Below are 20,497 nucleotides of genomic sequence, written 5' to 3'. Positions count from 1 at the left end.
TCTTGTGTGAATAAGGTAGAGTTCTGTGGGGAGGGTCTGTACTGTTATGAGGACAGGAGTCTACTATCAAGGGGGATCTGTGATGGGGGCCAGTCTGTGATGGAGGCGGGGTCAGACTGTGATGGAGGCGGGGTCAGACTGTGATGGAGGCGGGGTCAGTCTGTGATGGAGGCGGGGTCAGTCTGTGATGGAGGCGGGGTCAGTCTGTGATGGAGGCGGGGTCAGTCTGTGATGGAGGCGGGGTCAGTCTGTGATTGGGGGGGGGTCAGTCTGTGATGGAGGCGGGGTCAGTCTGTGATTGGGGGGGGTCAGTCTGTGATTGGGGGGGTCAGTCTGTGATTGGGGGGGGTCAGTCTGTGATTGGGGGGGGTCAGTCTGTGATTGGGGGGGGTCAGTCTGTGATTGGGGGGGGTCAGTCTGTGATGGGGGGCTGCGATATGCACAGGAGGCTGCGATGTAGAGGGTATCATGTGGAGTCATAGCAATCCAATAGGACACTCGGACCTCCGTTAGAAGAACATTTTTCTTTATTATGATAGTAGCAATAACAAACATGGAAAACTTACGTGTCATCTTCAATATATTTTATTAGAGTAAGAGCTTTTCTGTGAAGTATTAGCAAAAACTGTGCCAGAAATGTGCTTCTTAGAGATAAGTTTGGTTTCAAATGGAATACCTAGAAAAATAAAGAGCGTTTTTTTCCAGGTGAAATGTAACCACTTCAACTAATAAAAGCTATCTAATATATCCATCTATATATTAATACATTCATTTTGTCATAACTCCAGACCATTGCACTTAAAGCGGAACTAAATGTAATTAATAAAAAAATTGCAGAAGAGATATGCAATCTCTCTTGAAATAACAAATACTTACCTGTCTGCAGGCAATCTTCTATTGAATGTGCAGCTCAGTATACCTTCTCAGCACACTCCAGCTGTGCTGGAATGACGGACTCCCGAACACATGTGCGGGATGACGTCATTCCACCACTAACGTAATCAAGAGAAAACCTGCAACAAGGAAATAGCCAGGGAGAAGATAACAATGGCTGGTGAGGAGTTTAGCCACTGCATCCCAAGAATAAGGAGGTGAGTACTTCTCTCAGTTTAGTTCTGCCTTATTAAATAAATGGTGGAATGCAGAGAGAAAAGTGAACAAAATACAATGTAGGCATGGATGAAAAAAAAAAAAAAACAACCCTGTCACAAAAATGAAATGATAAAAAAGCTGTTCCCTGTAAAAAGGAAAGTATAAATAGTCACCTTTCCTGCGGCACGCCCCAATGAATGTGGAAGTTGGTGGGAAGAACCATTGCGCACTTTGGATGACCAAGAAATCAACCAAACCACAGAGCTCAGTGGGGGACCAGGATATCAATGCTCCTGGAAGAGTCAGTTCTCAGCAGACTTCTTTGGACAATTTCTTTTTAATATAAGAGTAGAGTTTGATGTCCCAGGCGTGGGGTAGGTGAATACCATTTTCTTTTTTGAGGAAAAGATTTTTACTATTTCATTTTCGGGACAGGGTTGATTAAACTCTCACAAAATGCATTGAGAATAACATTGGTAAAGAAAAGCCTATGACAACATTCAAATTTGACAAGATAAATTAAATGAATTTTAATAATAGAAAGAGCCTTGGAGATAAAAAGGAAGCTCTCTAGAATATCCTAGTGAACTGCACAGAATAAAAGCATACCCAATGATGCATTTTATTTATGAGGCACTGCCAACGAGGAAAAGAATTGGCTGCATTCTCATGTTAAAACAGCACAGATTAGACATATTAAGGAATTATTAAACCACAGCACTAAAATCTCATATAATCTTTAATATGCTAATGTGATTTCCTGCAGTTTTCATTAAACTAGCTTATGATTCTGCCATGAAGGTCCCTGTTCAGACACTTCTATAAAGGATAACAACGCTTCATCTCTGTCTCCTGTTTGTGCTCCTGTTTTCACCCTGTCACATGTGCTTCTGATGGAAACTACAAGTGGCCATTTCAGCACAAATTACATAGATATGGTCCACTGTTGTCATCAGGAAACCAGCCCTTAGAAATGCCATGTGTATACAAGAACTGGCTGCAAAACAATAAGCGGCACTGAGGTTCAACACAATCTTTAAAGGAAAATGTTATGATACACAATGCTTTAGCTAACTAAATGCTATTCGGTTAAAGTGTTTGTAAAGGTAAAAAAAGTTGTACATGTGGGGGTATACACAATGGTAAATGACAGCACACTCCCTCCATCCTCCTCCATGCCCACTAACCAGCTAAACACAAAAGGGGCGTGATGTTATATGTAGATTAATGGAGGCTTCACCTCCATCTTATTCTCAGACACACGCTGGAGGGGCGTGACGCAGCCTGTGAATGGCAGAAATACACTCACACCATGTTATTGCCAAAAAATAAGAAAGATTCGATTTCAAATATATATATTTGCATGCCAAAATATTAATTATTTATTTTTACTCTGTATTCCAGAGACTTTTTTTTTTTTTGAACATGTGACCAGCAGCAGAAGACTAGAAGCCCTCCTTGCCACTGTTTCCCTACAGACAGGCTGGGGAAGATCTGGGTCATGTGACAGCTGTATATTGATTAGGAAAAAAGGTATGGTACTTGGATTTCTTTTTTTTTTTTTATTAAAATAATTACATTACCATCATTAACATAGAGAAATAAAAGGGACAATGTAAATTAAACAGTGTGTGTTAAGTATCATTTTAAGACCCCTTTCACACAGAGGCAGTTTTCAGGCATTTGCGCGCTAGAAATAGCGGCTGTAAGGCGCCTGAAAACTGCCTCCCATTGCAATGGGTACTTTCACACCCGGACGGTGCGCTTGTGGGACGTTAGAAAAAATCCCGCAATCAGCATCTTTGGGGCAGTTTGGGAGCGCTGTATACAGCGCTCCCAAAACACCCCTGCCCATTACAATGCAGCGCTCCTGAAGCGTCTGAAAAGCGATTTGAAAGCGCCACAACACGGAAGGTTTTTAGTGGGGTTAAAAGCACCCTGCTAGTGGCTGAAAAGTGGTGCAAAAGCTCCACTTAAATAGTGGTAAAGCACTACTAAAACGAGCGGCGATTTAAAACGAAGCCACAGGCGGCCACAGTGTGAAAGGGGTCTTAGCTGTAAACTTAGCAGAGTACACCATTCATTTTCATAAATATCCTAGAAATGGGTAACATCACACCAGGTTCACATCTATAGCTGATACTACAGCAAAACTACACAATAATTTGCAGGCATCAGAAGAGATGATGGCGTTATACTGTATAAATAAATAACAGTAAGAAACTTCACCCCCCTTTTCCAAATAGAGGTTCCTTAGAAATATTACCTGCTCTAAGAAGTTTCTGACAAATGTGTCTCTGTGTAGGATGTCTTGAAAAATATTCCTGGATAAAGAAAAAAAGTATTTAAGAAGAGTACTATAATGCATAAATTCAGATCAAAGCCCATTTATGGTCTCTCAAATTAAGTCAATTGAGGGGAAACCCTATTAGTGCAGAACGGATTCAAGGTGGGATGTTCTGGCAGCTTGTTTGTATTTGGAATAAAGTAGCTTTTACTTCAGTGACGCTACCATAGCACAGCCTTTCATTTCTGGCATATTCACTGGTCACTTAAGGATATATTTCATAAGCAAATGAGGCTAGGCTTAACAATCCCTGGTGGTCAGGTTATCATGGGAATTGAAGAAAAAAACCCTCTTGAACCAGGTCATCGCTTGGTACCTCTGGTTCCAAAGCTGCTTCTCGCGTTTCTCTGCTGCCTAGGGATGGAGCAAGAGTGAGTACTTAGCAGGGAGGAGTGCTCCGAGTGAACCCCACAGGGACGGCCAGGCTGTGTGCATGGCTGAGATGTTAAAGTTCCCTCCCAATATGGAGTTCTGGGCACTGTATGTGGTCCTCCTCCCTAGGCTCTGCCCTTTAAGGATTATAGTGATCTGGAGAAGAACCTCTTGCTGCAATTAATGGGCTGGTACCTAGGTGGTAGTATATATATATATATATATATATATATATATATATATATATATACATATACATATACATATACATACACACATACACTATACATGTGACAGAACTTCATCCAGACAAGGCTATTGGAGGCTGGTAAATAACACGCAACATGGTTTTTCTCTGTACCCCAGGCTCCCATCTACCTTAAGATCACACAGGATTTTTTTCATTCATTTCCCATCTTACTTCTCCCTGCACTCCACCGCAGTCAGTCAGTGGTCACTGCCTTCCTAAGAAACCACTGAGAATTACAGTGTATCTGGAAAGTATTCACAGCGCTTAACTTTTTCAACATTTTGTTATGTTACTGCCTTATTTCAAAATGTATAAAATTCATTATTTTCCTCAAAACTCTACAAACAATACTCCATAATGACAACATGAAAGCAGTTTGCTTGCAATTTTTGCACATGTATTAAAAATAAAAAACAAAAAAAAAAATCACATGTACATTAAGTATTCACAGCCTTTGCTCAATACTTTGTTGAAGCGCCTTTGACACCAATTACAGCCTCAAGTCTTTTTGAGTATGATGCTACAAGCTTGGAACACCTATTTTTGGGCAGTTTCTCCCATTCTTCTTTGCAGGACTTCTCAAGCTCCATCAGGTTACATGGGGAGCATCAGTGCACAGCCATTTTCAGATCTCTTTAGAGATGTTCAATCAGGTTCAAGTGTGGGCTTTGGCTGGGCCACTCAAGGACATTCACAGAGTTGGCCCCCTGTAGCCACTCCTTTGTTATCTTGGCTATGTGCTTAGGGTCGTTTTTCTGTTGGAAGATGTACCTTCGCCCCAGTCTGAGGTCCAGAGCACTCTGGAGCAGGTTTTCATTAAGGATGTCTCTGTACATTGCTGCATTTATCTTTCCCTCGATCCTGACTAGTCTCCCAGTTCCTGCCACTGAAAAACATCCCCACAGCATGATGCTGCCACCACCATGCTTCACTGTAGGGATGGTATTGGCCAGGTGATGAGCGGTGCCTGGTTTCCTTCAGACATGACACTTGCCATTCAGGCCAAAGCGTTCAATCTTTGTTTCATCAGACCAGAGAATTTTGTTTTTCATGGTCTGAGCGTGCTTCAGGTGCCTTATGCAAACTCCTGGCGGTCTGTCATGTCCCTTTTACTGAGGAATGGCTTCTGTCTGGCCACTCTACCATACAGGCCTGATCTGTGCCTAGATACAATCCTTTCTTGGAGGTCTACAAATAATTCTTTGGACTTCATGGCTTGGTCTGTGCTCTGACATGCACTGTTAACTGTGGGACCTTATATAGACAGACGTGTGCCTTTCCAAATCATGTCCATCAAGTTGTAGAAACATCTCAAGGATTTTTAATGGAAACAGGATGCACCTGAGCTCAATTTTGAGTGTCATGACAAAGGCTGTGAATACTTATGTACAGGTGATTTTTTTTTTTCATTTTTTATTTTTAAAAAATTTGCAAAGATTTCAAACAAACTTATTTCATGTTGTCATTATGGGGTATTCTTTGTAGAATTTTGAGGAAAATAATGAATTGAATCCATTTTGGAATAAGGCTGCACATAACAAAATGTGGAAAAAGTGAAGCGCTGTGAATACTTTCCAGATGCACTGTACCTGAACCTCTAACAGTTCATGGCATCCCTCCCAGGTACAATCGGTCAGACTGCCATTTAGTTGAAAAGCATGACCTCCTCCTCAAACATTTTTACATACTGTCTTAAAAGAGGCTCTTCATTTCATGCTAAGGCCTTATACACACAGGCTTTAAAAGGGGGTGCTCCACACACATGCATTGCAGTCACCTTTGGCACATGAGCTAGTAAAAATGTACGGAGCCAAAATCCCCCAATAGTGGCTAAGTGATTCCTGCACTCAGTAGTGGGTTCACGTTTTAGGTAACTTTTTGCAAAGCCAGATTTTGGTGTGGCACACACACAGCTACATTTCTCTCCTGTGAGTGCCCCAGAATTTTTTCAAACCTTGGGATGTCAGCCAGATAAATTTCTTCTGTCTTATAATTTGATAGAATGAAACTCCAAGTAAAAAAAAAAAAAAATCTACATTCCTGTAGTACGAGAATGTAGCAGCTAATGTGACTGTATTGACTGTCAGAGTAGTGCTGATTGCTAGCTTTTTTTTTTTTTAAAAAGCTAGGAATCAGCACTTTTTTTGTCCTGAAAAATTACATTTGCCCTACTTTTTAATGGCAGTGCTTGGCAAGACAATGAAACCAATATGTGTAATGTTTAGGGCGCTATATGAACAATGAAAGTATTTGTTTGGAAAACGGAATGTGGCCGTAAAATGTTTTCCAGCACACTGTAAAACATTTTGACTGACCTTGAGTCTATGATCAGTCATATTGTGCAATGGAATTGTCATAACCAATGCCTGAACTAGTTCAGGCTTTTAATTTGACCTTGTGCAGTCAAGCTTAAAGAGAAAACATTCTATGAGAGCCAAACGGTGCTAATTTTATAGCATCTGCTGAGCTCAATCCTTTACGGTTTTTCTATATTTAAACTACTATAAGCAATAAATGAGCATTTAAATCATCTAACCCTTTCCCAGCAGTTATCCAAGCTAAGGTGGAGAGGTGACAACTTTAGCTCAGGAGGAATTGGATTTTCTGTGCAGATAATCAAATTAGAATTTCACAAGACACTCGCTTACTGCCAGCAACCCCGCTGCACTCATCCATTCATCTGCTCAACTGAGCAGTTAACTGTAGTTTTCATACCTCTATTAATACTATTTTCCAGCCCTTTTTGACAAGATGTCCAAATTAGCTTTCATACACTTAAGTTGTCACTCAGCTAATGTATTCTAGACAACAAGAGATGTAGCTTTTTGACAATATGAGCTTTCACAGCAGGAACTCTGTCTATTAAAAAGGAAATTCTGGAGGAAGATGATTATTAATAGGAAAATTGACTTGAAACACCAGCTCTACTTACAAGTTAGGAGTGAAACTTTCATCTGTGTGGATGATTGAATCTGCCACCATTTCTTCATCTGACGTGGCCTTCCATAGAGCCGCCAACTCTGCTCTCATGTAGCGTCTCTGGTTGTAGGCATGTTCATGACACGGGGGCATTTGCTTAACTGTGTTTACATCCACGTCAATGTGAGTGGCAGGGTAAGGAGCGTACATCACCTGGCGGAATGGAAGCACAAAGCTTCCAGTTGCGTCCTAAATATAAGCAAAAATATTAATATACATTCACAGCCATTTAAAGAGAACTCTACAACAAACGCAACAATTGTGTGAAATGAGGTCAGTGAAAGGTGATAATAAGCCCCCATTCTGTCAACTGACCAGATTAAAAGGCTGTATTTAAGGCCAGCCATACACAAAGCAAATTTCTTTCCTGCACCCACGGGTTGCAGGAAAGAAATTTACTCGATTCCCCGTCAACACAGTCAGTGTTGATGCGGGAATCCCTCCTTCTGGGCCAATGTCATCTCACGGCGGGGGGGGTGGGGGGGAGCTGCCCCCGCCGTCAGAAGACAATGATTATTGCTATAGCAGCCACTAGCAATAATCACAGGTAAAATCTATCAGGCTGGTTGTACCCAAGTTGATCAATAAACATGGTACATTCAGCCTGCCCATACACAATTAGAACCGTGTATGGCCTGCCTAAGACTTTTGAAGTTAGCTGGTCAAACAGTTACATTACCCATAGACAGGAGTCTCACATTTTTAGGGACAAAGAGAAATAAAGGTTGACAAAGTGAATGTCCACCAAATGTTTGAAAAAGTTTTGGTTAGAGTCCCAAGGGAGCTAGCAACTTCGCAGCTATTCCCTGAAGCTACTGACATCTCTTCCTTGCACAGCATGCAGCACTCCCCAGGCGACCCAACTGAGGCTGCCAGTGATACAGCCCTGCTTGCTAAAATCTGTACCATGCTTCAAACCAAGTCTACTGTGAACATGGAGAAGCTGACAGTAATCCTAATCCGCAAAATCAAGTAACAGATAAACATAACAGGTTCACAAGAAAAAGCGCTGGACACGGCGAGTAAAGACCTCTCCATTGCTAAATTAGCAATCCACATGGATCTTTAACTTTCGCAAGGAAAGTTATTATTTCACTGTCACTGATTCACTGTCAGAAGTTTTTTCACCTTAATGCATAGGATGCATTAAGGCTAAAAAACACAAGGGTTTACAGCACCTTTAACACCACAAAGATGATCCTGTTCCAGAAGCTAGAAATTCTGGGTGAACCCTCTGCACATTGCTATATACTCTTTCTAGCTTTGTGAACATGTGGTTAGCACTTGATGGATCACATACAGTACTTGTACAAGCTATTGGGATTTGGGCACAGGTATATCTTTGTTTCTGTTTCAAAAGCTGTCTCCCTCTCAACATATGAAAAGATCTTATTGCTTGCAAAGTTGATGAAGGGGAGGTCTTCCTCGAAATGCATTTCTGCATCGTGTGTGTGTGTGTGTGTGTGTGTGTGTGTGTGTGTGTGTGTGTGTGTGTGTGTGTGTGTGGAAAACTGATGATTGGAATCTGGACTGTGGCTTCCTTTTGTAGCCAATGGTTGCTCCCCCATCACTGGAGTAGTCTCGCAGGGCAGGGAGATTTTGCTAGGGAACCGGGAGTCCTTTAAGAGACGCGAGTCAATTGCAAAATGCATTGATCCTTCATGTTTTAAATAGATAAACCTATACATAAAAACGTACTGTATCCTGTCATGAAAAATGTTCATATTTTATGATCATTTTAACTCAACTTTTTGCTTTTATTGGTCATTTTCTGTAGGTAATATTAATTTTTTTTTTGTAAAAAAAAATTAAGTACAGTAAAACCTTGGTTTGAGAGTAACTTGGTTTGAGAACGTTTTGTAAGACAAGCAAAATGTTTTAATAAATTTTGCCTTGATATACAAGCGATGTCTTGATATAAGAGTAGCGTCATGTCGCAGCCGAGTATAAAAAAGAAGAGAGGGGCCTCTAAGTGTAGCAATATGGTTACATTTAATGAAGGTACTGATACAAAAACATTTTGATGTCTTCATGGTGCTGATTGTACGATTATGTTACTTATTGTTTTATTGCCAACTATTACCTTTACCAATTAACCTTAACAATTCTCTTACTATACATTACTTGTTACGCAATCACAAGTAAATGTAGCGATAATAGAAACAAGCAAACTCCATCAGAGCCAGAGGATTTTTGAGCAAGGAGAGAGGAGTGGTCGCCTGCTGGCTTGGCTGTCGAGGGAACACTCCTCCCCAGCGTCCATATCCTGAATTCAGTCTTCTAGTGGGGAGATTCAAACAGATTCTTCTCAATTTAACACCCAGTTTGCCGCTTATTATCATGAACTTTATAACCCTAGGGTACAGTTTACCGAACAAAAGATGCATACGTATCTGGAGCGGGTGGACTTGCCATAGATTAAGATGCTGCCAGATTAAGGTTGGATAGCCCCCTAACCCTTAAAGAGATCCAAGTGGCGGTCAAATCTCTGCAGTGGGAAGACGCCGGGCCCAAATGGGTATCCAGCGGAATTCTATAAACAGTACGCAGACGATCTCCTGCCCACATATCATGAGGTCTTCTGAAGGCACTCGAGAGGGGCATCCTGTCCCCCTCTAGATCGGAAGCAGTGGTAGTTGTCCTCCCTAAGCCTGGCAAGAACCCTGAATTGTGTTCTTACCAGCCAATATCTCTTTTAATTGTTGACTTAAAAATACTTGCTAAAGTATTGGCCGGTCGATTGAATTCAGTAATTACAGCCTTAATCCATCCTGACCAATCCGGGTTCATGCCGGGCAGAGGGACAGACATAAATATACGTAGACTGCTGACACATATGGATAATGCCCAGGGGGACAGCCGGGGGGTGGTGGTGTCTTTCGGTTGAATGGGAGTACCTCTGGGCTGTTCTCCGGAAATTTAGGTAAGGGCCAACGTTTATTAAATGGCTACGCATGATGTATGCCTCTCCAAGGGCGTGGGTGCGTACTAACAATTCACTCTTGCAAGACTTCCCGCTGGGCAGGGTTACCAGACAGGGGTGCCCACTCTCGCCCAAGCCGTTTGCTTTGGCTGTGGAGCCCCTGGCATTGCGGATTCGGACTGAGTCTGCGGTCCAGGGAATTCATGTGGGGGTGGTGGAGGTGAAAATATCTTTATAAGCAGATGATACTATCCTGTACCTGAACGATGTCTCCTCCTCACTCCCAGCAGCCTTGCAGTTGGTTAATGAGTTTGGGTCATAGTCGGGAGTTAGAGTAAATTGGGATAAATCACGGATCTACCCCTTGAACCCCGCCAGGCCCAGACCGCCCATGCAAAGTCCGCTTGTTTGGGTGGACAGCTTTAAGTATCTGGGGATACGTATGGGTGGGCTGGTGGCCAAGTATATGGATCTCAATCTGACTTCCCTGCTAGCACAGTTTTCAAAGTGTTGCACAGACTGGAGGTCACTCCCTCTGACCCTGGTGGGTAGAGTAAATCTAATAAAGATGGACTTCCTCTCAAAATTTTTGTATCTTTTTAAAAACAGCCTACTCCTGATCCCGGAGTCCTATTTCAACAAGTTAAAATCCATAGTCACCTCCTTTCTGTGGTTGGGCAAGGTGCCAAGATTGGCAATGTCCACACTACAGTTGTCAGTGGGGCAGGGAGGGTTGGCTCTTCCCAACTTTCAGCAGTACTATTGGGCGGCCGTACTAGTGACGGCCCGTTGGTGGCTCTCACAACCTAGGGACAACCTGACAGTGACCTTGGAAGCTGCGATCCTGGGATCATATGCCGCCCATAGTAACTTAGTGTTTCTTGGAGTCAAGGCTCACCCCAACTTGACAACCCTAATGCGCACAACCAGCCAGGGCGATTTATCACTCTCCAGATACAATTTCTCCCCATACACCCTTGTGGGGCAAACCTAATCTCTCCCACCTACGTAGTGTGGCAGACCCGCAGGTATGGGCAACTAGGGGCGTAGTGGGGTTAAAACATTTGGTAACGGAGGGTAGGTTGAGCACATTTCCGGAGCTTAAAAACAAGTACAATCTACCCAACTGGATGTTTCTCCACTTTCTGCAGATGAGAGATGCCTTTCAACATCAGTTTTCCAGCGGTGCCACCCTCGAGTTGGACCTGGTAGAGCGACTGTTGACCACCAAAATCCTGATAGCACCCCTATCAGCAATATACTTTCACATATCAGCTTCCATGCCCAATAAATTAACTAAAGCATTTGCAAGCTGGAAACGGGATTTGCCATCTCTCGAGGAGGATTGGGAGAACTGTGTCTCTTCCTATGTTTCAAACATGATCTCTGCTAGAGACCGCTTCCTGCAGTTAAAATTCTTACACCGGGCCTATTACACGCCAAGGAGGCTGGCTGCTATCTACCCAGACAGGTCCACAGCCTGCCCTAGATGTGGAGGCCTAGAGGCCTCCTTTATACATATGACATGGTCATGTTCTCTATTGCAGGGGTTCTGGGAACAGGTCCAGGCAGACGTTAACCAGGCAGCGGGGACTTCTATCCCACTATGCCCCGAAACTATGTTGTTGAATGTGACCACTGACCCTAGTGTGGGAAAATACACAAAATTGTTTATGGCATACTCTACCTACTATGCCCGTAGGGAAATTTTGTTGAGACTGAAATCCGGGGCGCCGCCCACCATCACCACCTGGAGGAATACCCTGAATTCTGTATTGCCTCTATATAAGATAACATATATTAACAGGAATTGTCCGAGTAAATTCGACAAAATATGGTCCTCGTAGATAGACTCCTGGGGATCCCTGCCATTGGAGGTATCTCCACCCAGCCCAGAAGCTGACTTCTAGCTCTACCCCTATGGGGTGGGGCGGATCACGAACCAGGAACTGTTTGCGTATGCTCCCCCCTCCTTCCCTCCACCCCCCCAATGCCCTTCCTCTCCCTCTCACCACGCTTCTCATTCCCCCTCCACCACTCTTCCCCCCTGGGGAAACCCCTTTTATCGCAACGATTTAGAACTCACTGGTTTGGGTGAGGGAGTTCTCCTGCTAGAGGTCTACTAACCATAGCTTCCAGATTCTGTTGAATGCTTGACGGTTATTGATAGTGCAATTACCTGTGAATTATTTTCTTGCAACCATACCAATACTCTAATTCATGTACATTATGCTGTAAACTGACATGTAAACATTGACGTTGAAAATAAAGTTCATCTTTGTAGAAACAAGTAAACAATAAGGTCGCATCAGTATGAACCAAGCCTGTCAAGCAACATAGCCGCCTGACACGTCACGCTCCATCATTCTGTACAATGGAACCGTTCTTAGAAAAAGACTTAGAAAAAGGTTCCTGTACCATCTGGGGGGGGACTTCAGAGCGACTTGCATTGACTTCTATTACAGAAGTTGTGCTGTACGGGGTGGCTTTAGAGTCGGGCGACTTTGAAGCCTCCCCAGTGTGAACAGAGACTTACATTTGCTATCATCCAACTGTACATGAAATCTCAGTTCAGGAAGGACAGCCCTTTTCAAATATTACTGAAAAAAAATATCAAATTTCTAGTATTTTCTGAATCCTATAAACATTAATCTAGTGACCTCCTAAAAAAAATAACAGAGAGCAACTCTGCAAAACAGGAATATAATATAGTTTGTGTCTCTGAAATGGAACTTTTGAGCTATCAGCAGATGAAAAGCCAGCAGATGTGAGAGATCAATGAATGACACCAGCACAAATCATGCCCCTTTGAAACAGTTATCCCTTTATGTACTGACCTTCAGCAGGCCTTGCACAAACAAGCCAGATTCATACTTGAACGATGACTCAGACCTGCACAACCTGGAGCACTTGCGCTCTGCAGGAGAAAGAAAAAGGCACAGCGTCCGCACCATCTGTAAGAGAATAAAAATGAAAGGTAATACCTAATGCATCAAAATATGCATATCTGTAATATTTCAAAAAACACTTTTTTTTATGTAAGGTGGGCTTTATTGCAGATGGGAACTGCAACTGTACCCAAAGTCAGGTTTTGACACGTATATTAATTATGAGCTTAATGCCAGGTTACTGCACATCTAAACAAAATTATAAAAAAAACAAGCAGGAATCCTTAAAGGATATTTCTTGTTTTAACAAGAATTTTTGACCTTCATCTCAGTTATGCTGACACATGGAAAGGTGACCTCCCTCCAAGCATCAGTAGACAAAAAAAGCCCCCATCCCTTAATACTGAACTCAGTCTGCTTTAAATAAAAAAAACTCCACTCAAATTATCATTGCACTAGTTGTTCAAGCAAAGTGCTGTTTTACGACTGCTATAAAACAGTTATAGGCCATCTAGCTGTTTCCTAGTTAAATGAGAAAATTAGGTCAAATTGAATAAACAAAGAATAATGTGAAAATACATTTTAAAGGATTCCCCTTACAATAACCAATTGTGGAACAGTTGCAAAAAACAAAAAAACAAATGTAAGCACTGTTGTATTTTAGGAATAAATGCAAGATTTCCTCTGAATAGCTGAGGTGAAGAACGTGATGTCATCTTTCCACCTCATCCAAATCAGAGGAGACATTTCATTTAGATCCCTTTCACGCTGGGGCGTCGGCAGTAAAGCGCCGCTATTTTTAGAGGCGCTTTACCATAGTTTTTGTCCACTGGCGGGGCGCTTTTAACCCCCGCTAGCGGCCAAAAAAGGGTTAAAACGAACCGCAAAGCACCGCTGCAGCGACGCTTTGCCGGCGGTTCAGCAGCAGTAACTATTCATTTCAATGGCAGGAGCGGTGTATACTTCACTCCTCCACCGCTCCAAAGATGCTGCTTGCAGGAGTTTTTGCCTGCCAGCACATCACCTCAGTGTGAAAGACCTCCAGCTTTCACACTGAGACTGCAGGGGAGCCATTTTTCAGGCGCTTTACAGACGCTATTTTTAGACCAAAAGCGCTTGAAAAACACCTCAGTGTGAAAGGGGTCTTAAACAGTGGGGAAAATAATTATTTGATCCCCTGCAGATTTTTTAAGTTTGCCCACTAACAAAGAAATGAAGGGTCTATAATTTTTATCATAGGTGTATTTTAAATGATAGAGACAGAATAACAACCAAAATGCAGAAAAAACACATAAAACAAATGCTATAAATTAAGTTGCAGTTCAGCAAGTATAATAAGTATTTAACCCCCAAGCAAAACATGACTTGGTGGAGAAACCCTTGTTGGCAAGCAGAGAGGTATGACTTTTCTTGTATTTGGTTACCAGGTTTGCATACATCTCAGGAGAGAAATACAAATAAATGTGGTGAAAGCCGCGCCAAACTCAAAAGGAAAAAGGCAGCCAACACAACAATCAGACTAATTGTAAATGTGAGTGAAATGGCAAAGTGTGGTGCTCATGAGGTGTGCTAGAAAAACACCAAATAAAGTGAAAGTAGATAACATATGAATCAAACTAATATGGATGTAGTTGAGATCAACTCAACTATATAGTGTGTCCATCAAACCAATCTATTGGAGTGTAAATACACAACACAAAAAAGTGGCATAATAAAAATAATGTCCGTGTGTGGAATATAGGCTCATTCAGGTGCCACTATAACACTGTAAGTACTCCAAATCTTCATAGGAATCTCTAGCAGAAGTCTTAGAGGACGAAACGCGTCGGATCCGTTTTTTACCAGAGCCATCGTCTACTGCTCTGTTAGGTTCAAGTGAACCCTATTTTTACCGCCCCAGATTTTATTATTTGTTGAATATAAATTTTTATAATTTTTATACCAATAAATTCCTGATTTTCAAACGGATTCACACTATGTGGAAGCTTCTTCTTTTATTTCCTTGTCAAACTATGGGGACCATCGAGGATTGAGTGGAACCCAGCGGATGATCGAGGTTGGTCCATCAGGACGTCTGTGTCCAACCCAGCTTCTCCAGGGATACATCAATCTTTGAGGCCTCTCGATCCGCCATGTCAAGCGTACCAACGGGATTGGAACCAGATATACCCTACTGTTTAATGGTACAAGGTCTTTCGACTCACCGCCGATGGCCTGTGAGTCTGAGTCCATCTCCTCTGGTAAGGGCATTTTACTTCTACCTACCTGAGATTATGTCTGGAGAAGATGTCACCCTATATGCCGAAATGTTCCCAATAGTCCTGTAGAGACCCCTATGAAGATTTGGAGTACCTACAGTGTTATAGTGGCACCTGAATGAGCCTATATTCCACGCACGGACATTATTTTTATTATGCCACTTTTTTATGTTGTGTATTTACACTTCAATAGATTGGTTTGATGGACACACTATATAGTTGAGTTGATCTCAACTACATCCATATTAGTTTGATTCATATGGTGTTATCTACTTTCACTTTATTTGGTGTTTTTAGGTTATTTAATATACATATATATTCCTTTTATCTGTATTTTTTGTGGTTTTGAGCTCACACTCACCTAGATAGATGTACTTGAGTGTAAATTTATCACTAGAGGTTACACGTAGTTTTGTTTTTGCTTTCACCAGCATAATATTATCTGTGACTCAACACCCCCTTTTTTGGGAGTTACCCCCCCCTTTTTTCTTTCGTTTTTAGTTTATGGGTTATTGTCACTCACAGTAATTCTACAATCAGTAATACTGTTTTTCTAGCACACCTCATGAGGGCCACACTTTGCCATTTTAATCTGAGGAGAGATTTTGGTCCACTCTTCTTTACAGATCTACTGTAAATCCTTAGAGTTCTTTAGCTGTCTCTTGGAAACTCAAAGTTTCAGCTCCCTTCATACATTTTCTATAGGATTATGGTCTGGAGACTGACTAGGCCACTCCATGACCTTAATGTGCTTCTTCTTGAGCGACTCCTTTGTTACCTTGGCGGTATGATTTGGGTCATTGTCATGCTGAAAGACCCATCCATGACCCTTCTTCAGTGTTCTGGCTGAGGAAAGAAGGTTCTCATCCAAAATTTTACATTACATGGTTCCGCCCAATGACCCCTCAATGCGGCAAAGTCAGCCTGTACTTTAAGCAGAGAAACAGCCCCAAAGCATCAGGTTTCCACCTCCATGCTTGACTGTAGGGAAGGTGTTCTTGAGCCATAGTCAGAATTTTTCTTCCACCAAACACAGTGAGTCGAGTTAATGCCAAAGAGCTCAATTTTAGATGTTAATTGGCATGACTGTGCATGTGCCTTCTTGAGGAGGGGAGCTCGCAGTCTTTGGAGGAAAATGCTGACTATGGCCCTAAGAACACCATCGCTACAGTCAGGCATGGAGGTGGAAACCTTATGCTTTGGGGCCGTTTCTCTGCTAAAGGTACAGGCCGACTTTACCTTATTGAGGGGCCATTGGACGGAACCATGTATTGTAAAATCTTGGATGAGGACCTTCTTCCCTCAGCCAGAACACTGAAGATGTGTCATGGATGGGTCTTTCAGCATGACAATGACCCAAAACATACCGCCAAGACAACAAAGGAGTGGCTCAAGAAGAAGCACATTAAAGCGGAGTTCCGCCAAATTTTTATTTTAAAGTCAGCAGCTACAAATACTGCAGCTGCTGACTTTTAAAATACGGACACTTACCTGTCCGGGGTGCCCACGATGTCGGCACCCGAAGCCGACCCGTCCCTCGGGTGGAGGGGCCGCCATCTTCGGTAAGGTAATCAGGCTTGCGGCTTCACTTCCTGGTTCCCTACTGCGCATGCACGATCCCACTGGTCCCTGCTGTCTTCTGGGACCTGTGTGTCTCCCAGAAGACAGCGGGGGGGGACAGAGAAGGCACCAGAAGTGGAGTAGATACCCGCGGGTGGCTTGGCTATCTATGCCCGGAAGTGGGAGCAAAATACCTGTATTAGACAGGTATCGGCTCCCCCCTCCACCCTGAAAGGTGCCAAATGTGACACCGGGGGGGGGGCGGGAGAATTCCGAAAAGCGGAAGTTCCATTTTTGGGTGGAACTCAGCTTTAGGGTCATGGAGTGGCCTAGTCAGTCTCCAGACCCTAAACCTATAGAAAATTTTTGGAGGGAGTTGAAACTTCGAGTTTCCAAGAGACAGCTAAGAAACCCTAAGGATTTACAGAAGATCTGTAAAGAAGAGTGGACCAAAATCTCTCCTGAGATGTGTGCAAACCTGGTAACCAACTACAAGAAAAGTCATACCTCTGTTTGGCCCCTCCAGCACTCACTGGAGCGCCAAGCAGGAGAGGGAGTGTCTCTCAGCAGCATACTGAGGGACTGACCTAGCTGCCTGTAAGGCATCTGGGTGGATTCTAACATTAATGCCAGGATCCCTCCAGAGTCTGGAGCGGTTCTGGGAGGTCAGCTGACAGAGGGCTTTTACCCACTGTCGGCTGCTTCCGACTCTCAGTAATGCATAAATAAGTGCACTCCTGTGACCCACAAGTGAAATATGGCCAAAAGAGCTTTGGCCATACTTTTTTAATTTCCCTAGGGATGGGCTTTAACTTCTTCCCACCTGGCCACTGCACATAAACGGCCGAGTAGGCACTTTGTCCTTCTGAGTGGACATTCAGGAACGTCCTGCTAATTGTGCCCAGCTGTGCGATCCCGGTGTATCCTGGACACAGTGCATCACCGCTCGGCAGGAGGGCTCTGTGATTGGCCCTCCTGATCACATGATGGCTGTGTCCAATCACTGCCATCATGTAATGTAAATAAAGCTGGTTGTCAGGCGATCGGCTCTGCTTCTCCTCACACAGAGCCTGTCAGTGAGAAGACAATCTGTGCTGCCAGTCGGGAAGCCATTTTTTTTTTACAGCTTTTCACACACTGATCACTCAGCTAGTGTCCCCAGTGTCCTGTCACAGCGCCCCTACACAGTGAAAACCATCTGTCCCAGGGATCAACATCTGGCGCACATCTGTCCCAGGGATCAACATCTGGTGCACATCTGTCCCAGGGATCAACATCTGGTGCACATCTGTCCCAGGGATCAACATCTGGTGCACATCTGTCCCAGGGATCAACATCTGGCGCACATCTGTCCCAGGGATCAACATCTGGCGCACATCTGTCCCAGGGATCAACATCTGGCGCACATCTGTCCCAGGGATCAACATTTGTAACATATTTGTCCCAGTGATTACACATTGATCAACATCTGTCACATAGTATAAAAATCTGTCCCAGTGACATCAGTGAATAGCAGAAGCATCACCATGGCTAAAAACAATTATTCAGCAGAGAGGCGGCTTTCCATATACTCCAGAGTATGTCAGACGAGAGTAGCGGGGAACTCTCTTTGTTAGACTCAAAAACTGAGCTAGTAGAAAGCAGTGGCTCTGAAATGGAAACTGAGGATGACAAAATCCAAACAAAAAGGCTCAGGAGATCTGAGGGGGCGCAGGCATCCACCAGCAGCACAATAAATCCTGTGGCAATTACCAGCAGCGCAGCACTCCCACATAATAGGCAGGCATCCACCAGTAGTTCTGAAAGTCCTTGTGCAGTGACAAGTACAAGCAGGGCAACATTCCCAAATGATAGGCCAGGTGCTAGTACCAGTGTGTCCTATCCACAACGAGCCAGGGCCCATACTAGCCTCCCAGAGGTATGATTATATCCTACATGGCTGCCCACTACTTCGGCAGAACCTGTAATTACCCCTTTTACATCCCAGCCGGTCCCTCAGACACAAACGGAAAATGTTATCCCAATTTATTTTTCCATTAATTTTTCATGGATGATCTGCTGAATTATATTGTGGAGCAGTGTAATCTGTACGCCAGCCAACACATTGCCAGCAATCCCGATTCTTCCTATGCCCGCCCATTAGTGTGTAAACCCCTCACAGTGGAAGAATTAAAAATTTTCCTTGGACTAACCCTGAACATGGAAAAAAAAAAATGACGTTCATGCCTACTGGTCTACCCAACCAATCCATCATATGACAGTCTACTCTTCTTTGATGCCCAAAACCCATTACGAGTTGATAATGAGATTTTTACATTTCAATAATAATGCCCAGTGCCTCCCTCGAAACCATCCCGATTATGACAAACTATTCAAAATTCAGCCACTAATCAATTTATTTTGCTCTAGCTTCAAGCAAATGTTTACTCCCGATATAAATATTTGTGTGGATGAATCCCTAGTCCACTTCACCTGGAAGACTTGGCATCAAACAATACCTCCCTAGTTCTACAAGGCATGCGACAGGGCCAATTATACCTATGATTTCCAAATTTATGAGGAAAAAAAAAAAAAAAAAAAAAAGACAGCCAGCTGATGCCCTACCTATATGGGGGCAAGTGGCAAATTGTCTGGCGACTGATAGAACCATTGTTTGGGAAAGTTAGCACCTGTATGTAGATAATTTCCACACAAGTCTCCCACTACAATGAATATGTTATCTTTTCCAAGTGCACACAAAGATCCCTAACCTACCTAGAATTTAAAGAGGACATTATTACAGCCCTTCTCTATCTGCATGGCCATGCCCGTGAACAAATTTGCTCCGATACATTGGCCAGACTTCATGAAAGACACTTCCCCGATATCCTCCCTAATGTTGTAAAGCGCTGCCTAAACTGTCGGCGCTATATAAATCCTGTATAATAATAATAATAATAATAATACTACCCAAACAGGCTGCAAACCCCTCAAAAAATGTTGTGTATGTTCAAGTAAAGGAATTCACTGTGACACCCGATACCATTATTCACAACACCCCTCCGAGCCAGGCCACTGTATTGGAGAGTGCTGTCGGATCTATCACATCTCACTACACTATTGAAGATATTTTTCCAGTTTCCACTATCTGCTATTTCTATTTCTGTGTATGACCCAGACTGTTTATCGACTATGCCTCTGCCAACCACGTTTCCGCCCTCCAAGTGAATTGACCTTGGCCTAATAAATGACCATGCTTTTTCCCTGCCTCCTGAACTGATCTTTTGCCCTGCCACTGTATTAGTGGAATTCAAGACAACATAGGTCTCACATATATGTGAGGGGCTCCAGAATAGACTTTCCGAGTGTAGAACTCTTTTTTGGCTTTCCCCGGGTTTTTGTTTTCTCGGATTAGGGTCTGGAGACTGAGGCTTTGAAGAGATTTGGGTGGGAAGAAGCATCTACCCCTGCCCTCAATTCTTACCTGACCTAGGCCCTCAGCCTTATAGTTCTTCCTGCTGCCACCTGAAATGGCCATGCTTCTGCCTGCCAGCTGAACAGTCTGCATATGAACCATGTTCTTGCCTACTGCAAGGACCAATACTTTGGCATATCTCTGCCAGCTGCCTGGACAATTCCTTTGACTGTCTGGACCAATGTTTTGCCTGTGCTGGGACAGTATTTTGGGGTGTAATTCTTGGTTTGTACATGCTATGTGTTAGAAGGTGCTACTTGCATGTTGGGCATATGTGTGGCCAGGCTGTGGAGAAGTCTCACACATGTGGTATCGTCATACTCCGGAGGAGTAGCAGAATGTATTTTAGGGTACCATTCTTGGTATGTACATGC

The 20,497-nt window shown here is 43.2% G+C and overlaps 1 protein-coding gene across 3 annotated transcripts in view; it reads right to left on the bottom strand.

The window, feature by feature from the left end:
* The window catches only part of C9orf72 (C9orf72-SMCR8 complex subunit), a 99,880-nt gene that overhangs the window by 1,800 nt on the left and 77,583 nt on the right, over positions 1–20,497 (bottom strand). For all 3 annotated transcript variants that reach the window (XM_073635860.1, XM_073635864.1, XM_073635865.1), the window contains exons 6-9: positions 12,801–12,917; positions 6,994–7,229; positions 3,359–3,416; positions 567–676 (exon numbers count right to left, since the gene is read on the bottom strand). In XM_073635860.1, the coding sequence (XP_073491961.1) occupies positions 567–676; positions 3,359–3,416; positions 6,994–7,229; positions 12,801–12,917 (521 nt within the window). The remainder of the gene's footprint in view (positions 1–566; positions 677–3,358; positions 3,417–6,993; positions 7,230–12,800; positions 12,918–20,497) is intronic.

Source organism: Aquarana catesbeiana, linkage group LG01 (genome assembly GCF_042186555.1).
Source record: "Aquarana catesbeiana isolate 2022-GZ linkage group LG01, ASM4218655v1, whole genome shotgun sequence".
Taxonomy (NCBI): domain Eukaryota; kingdom Metazoa; phylum Chordata; class Amphibia; order Anura; family Ranidae; genus Aquarana; species Aquarana catesbeiana.
The sequence above is the reverse complement of the archived record's forward strand: the minus strand, read 5'-3'. Positions and strand labels throughout refer to the sequence as shown.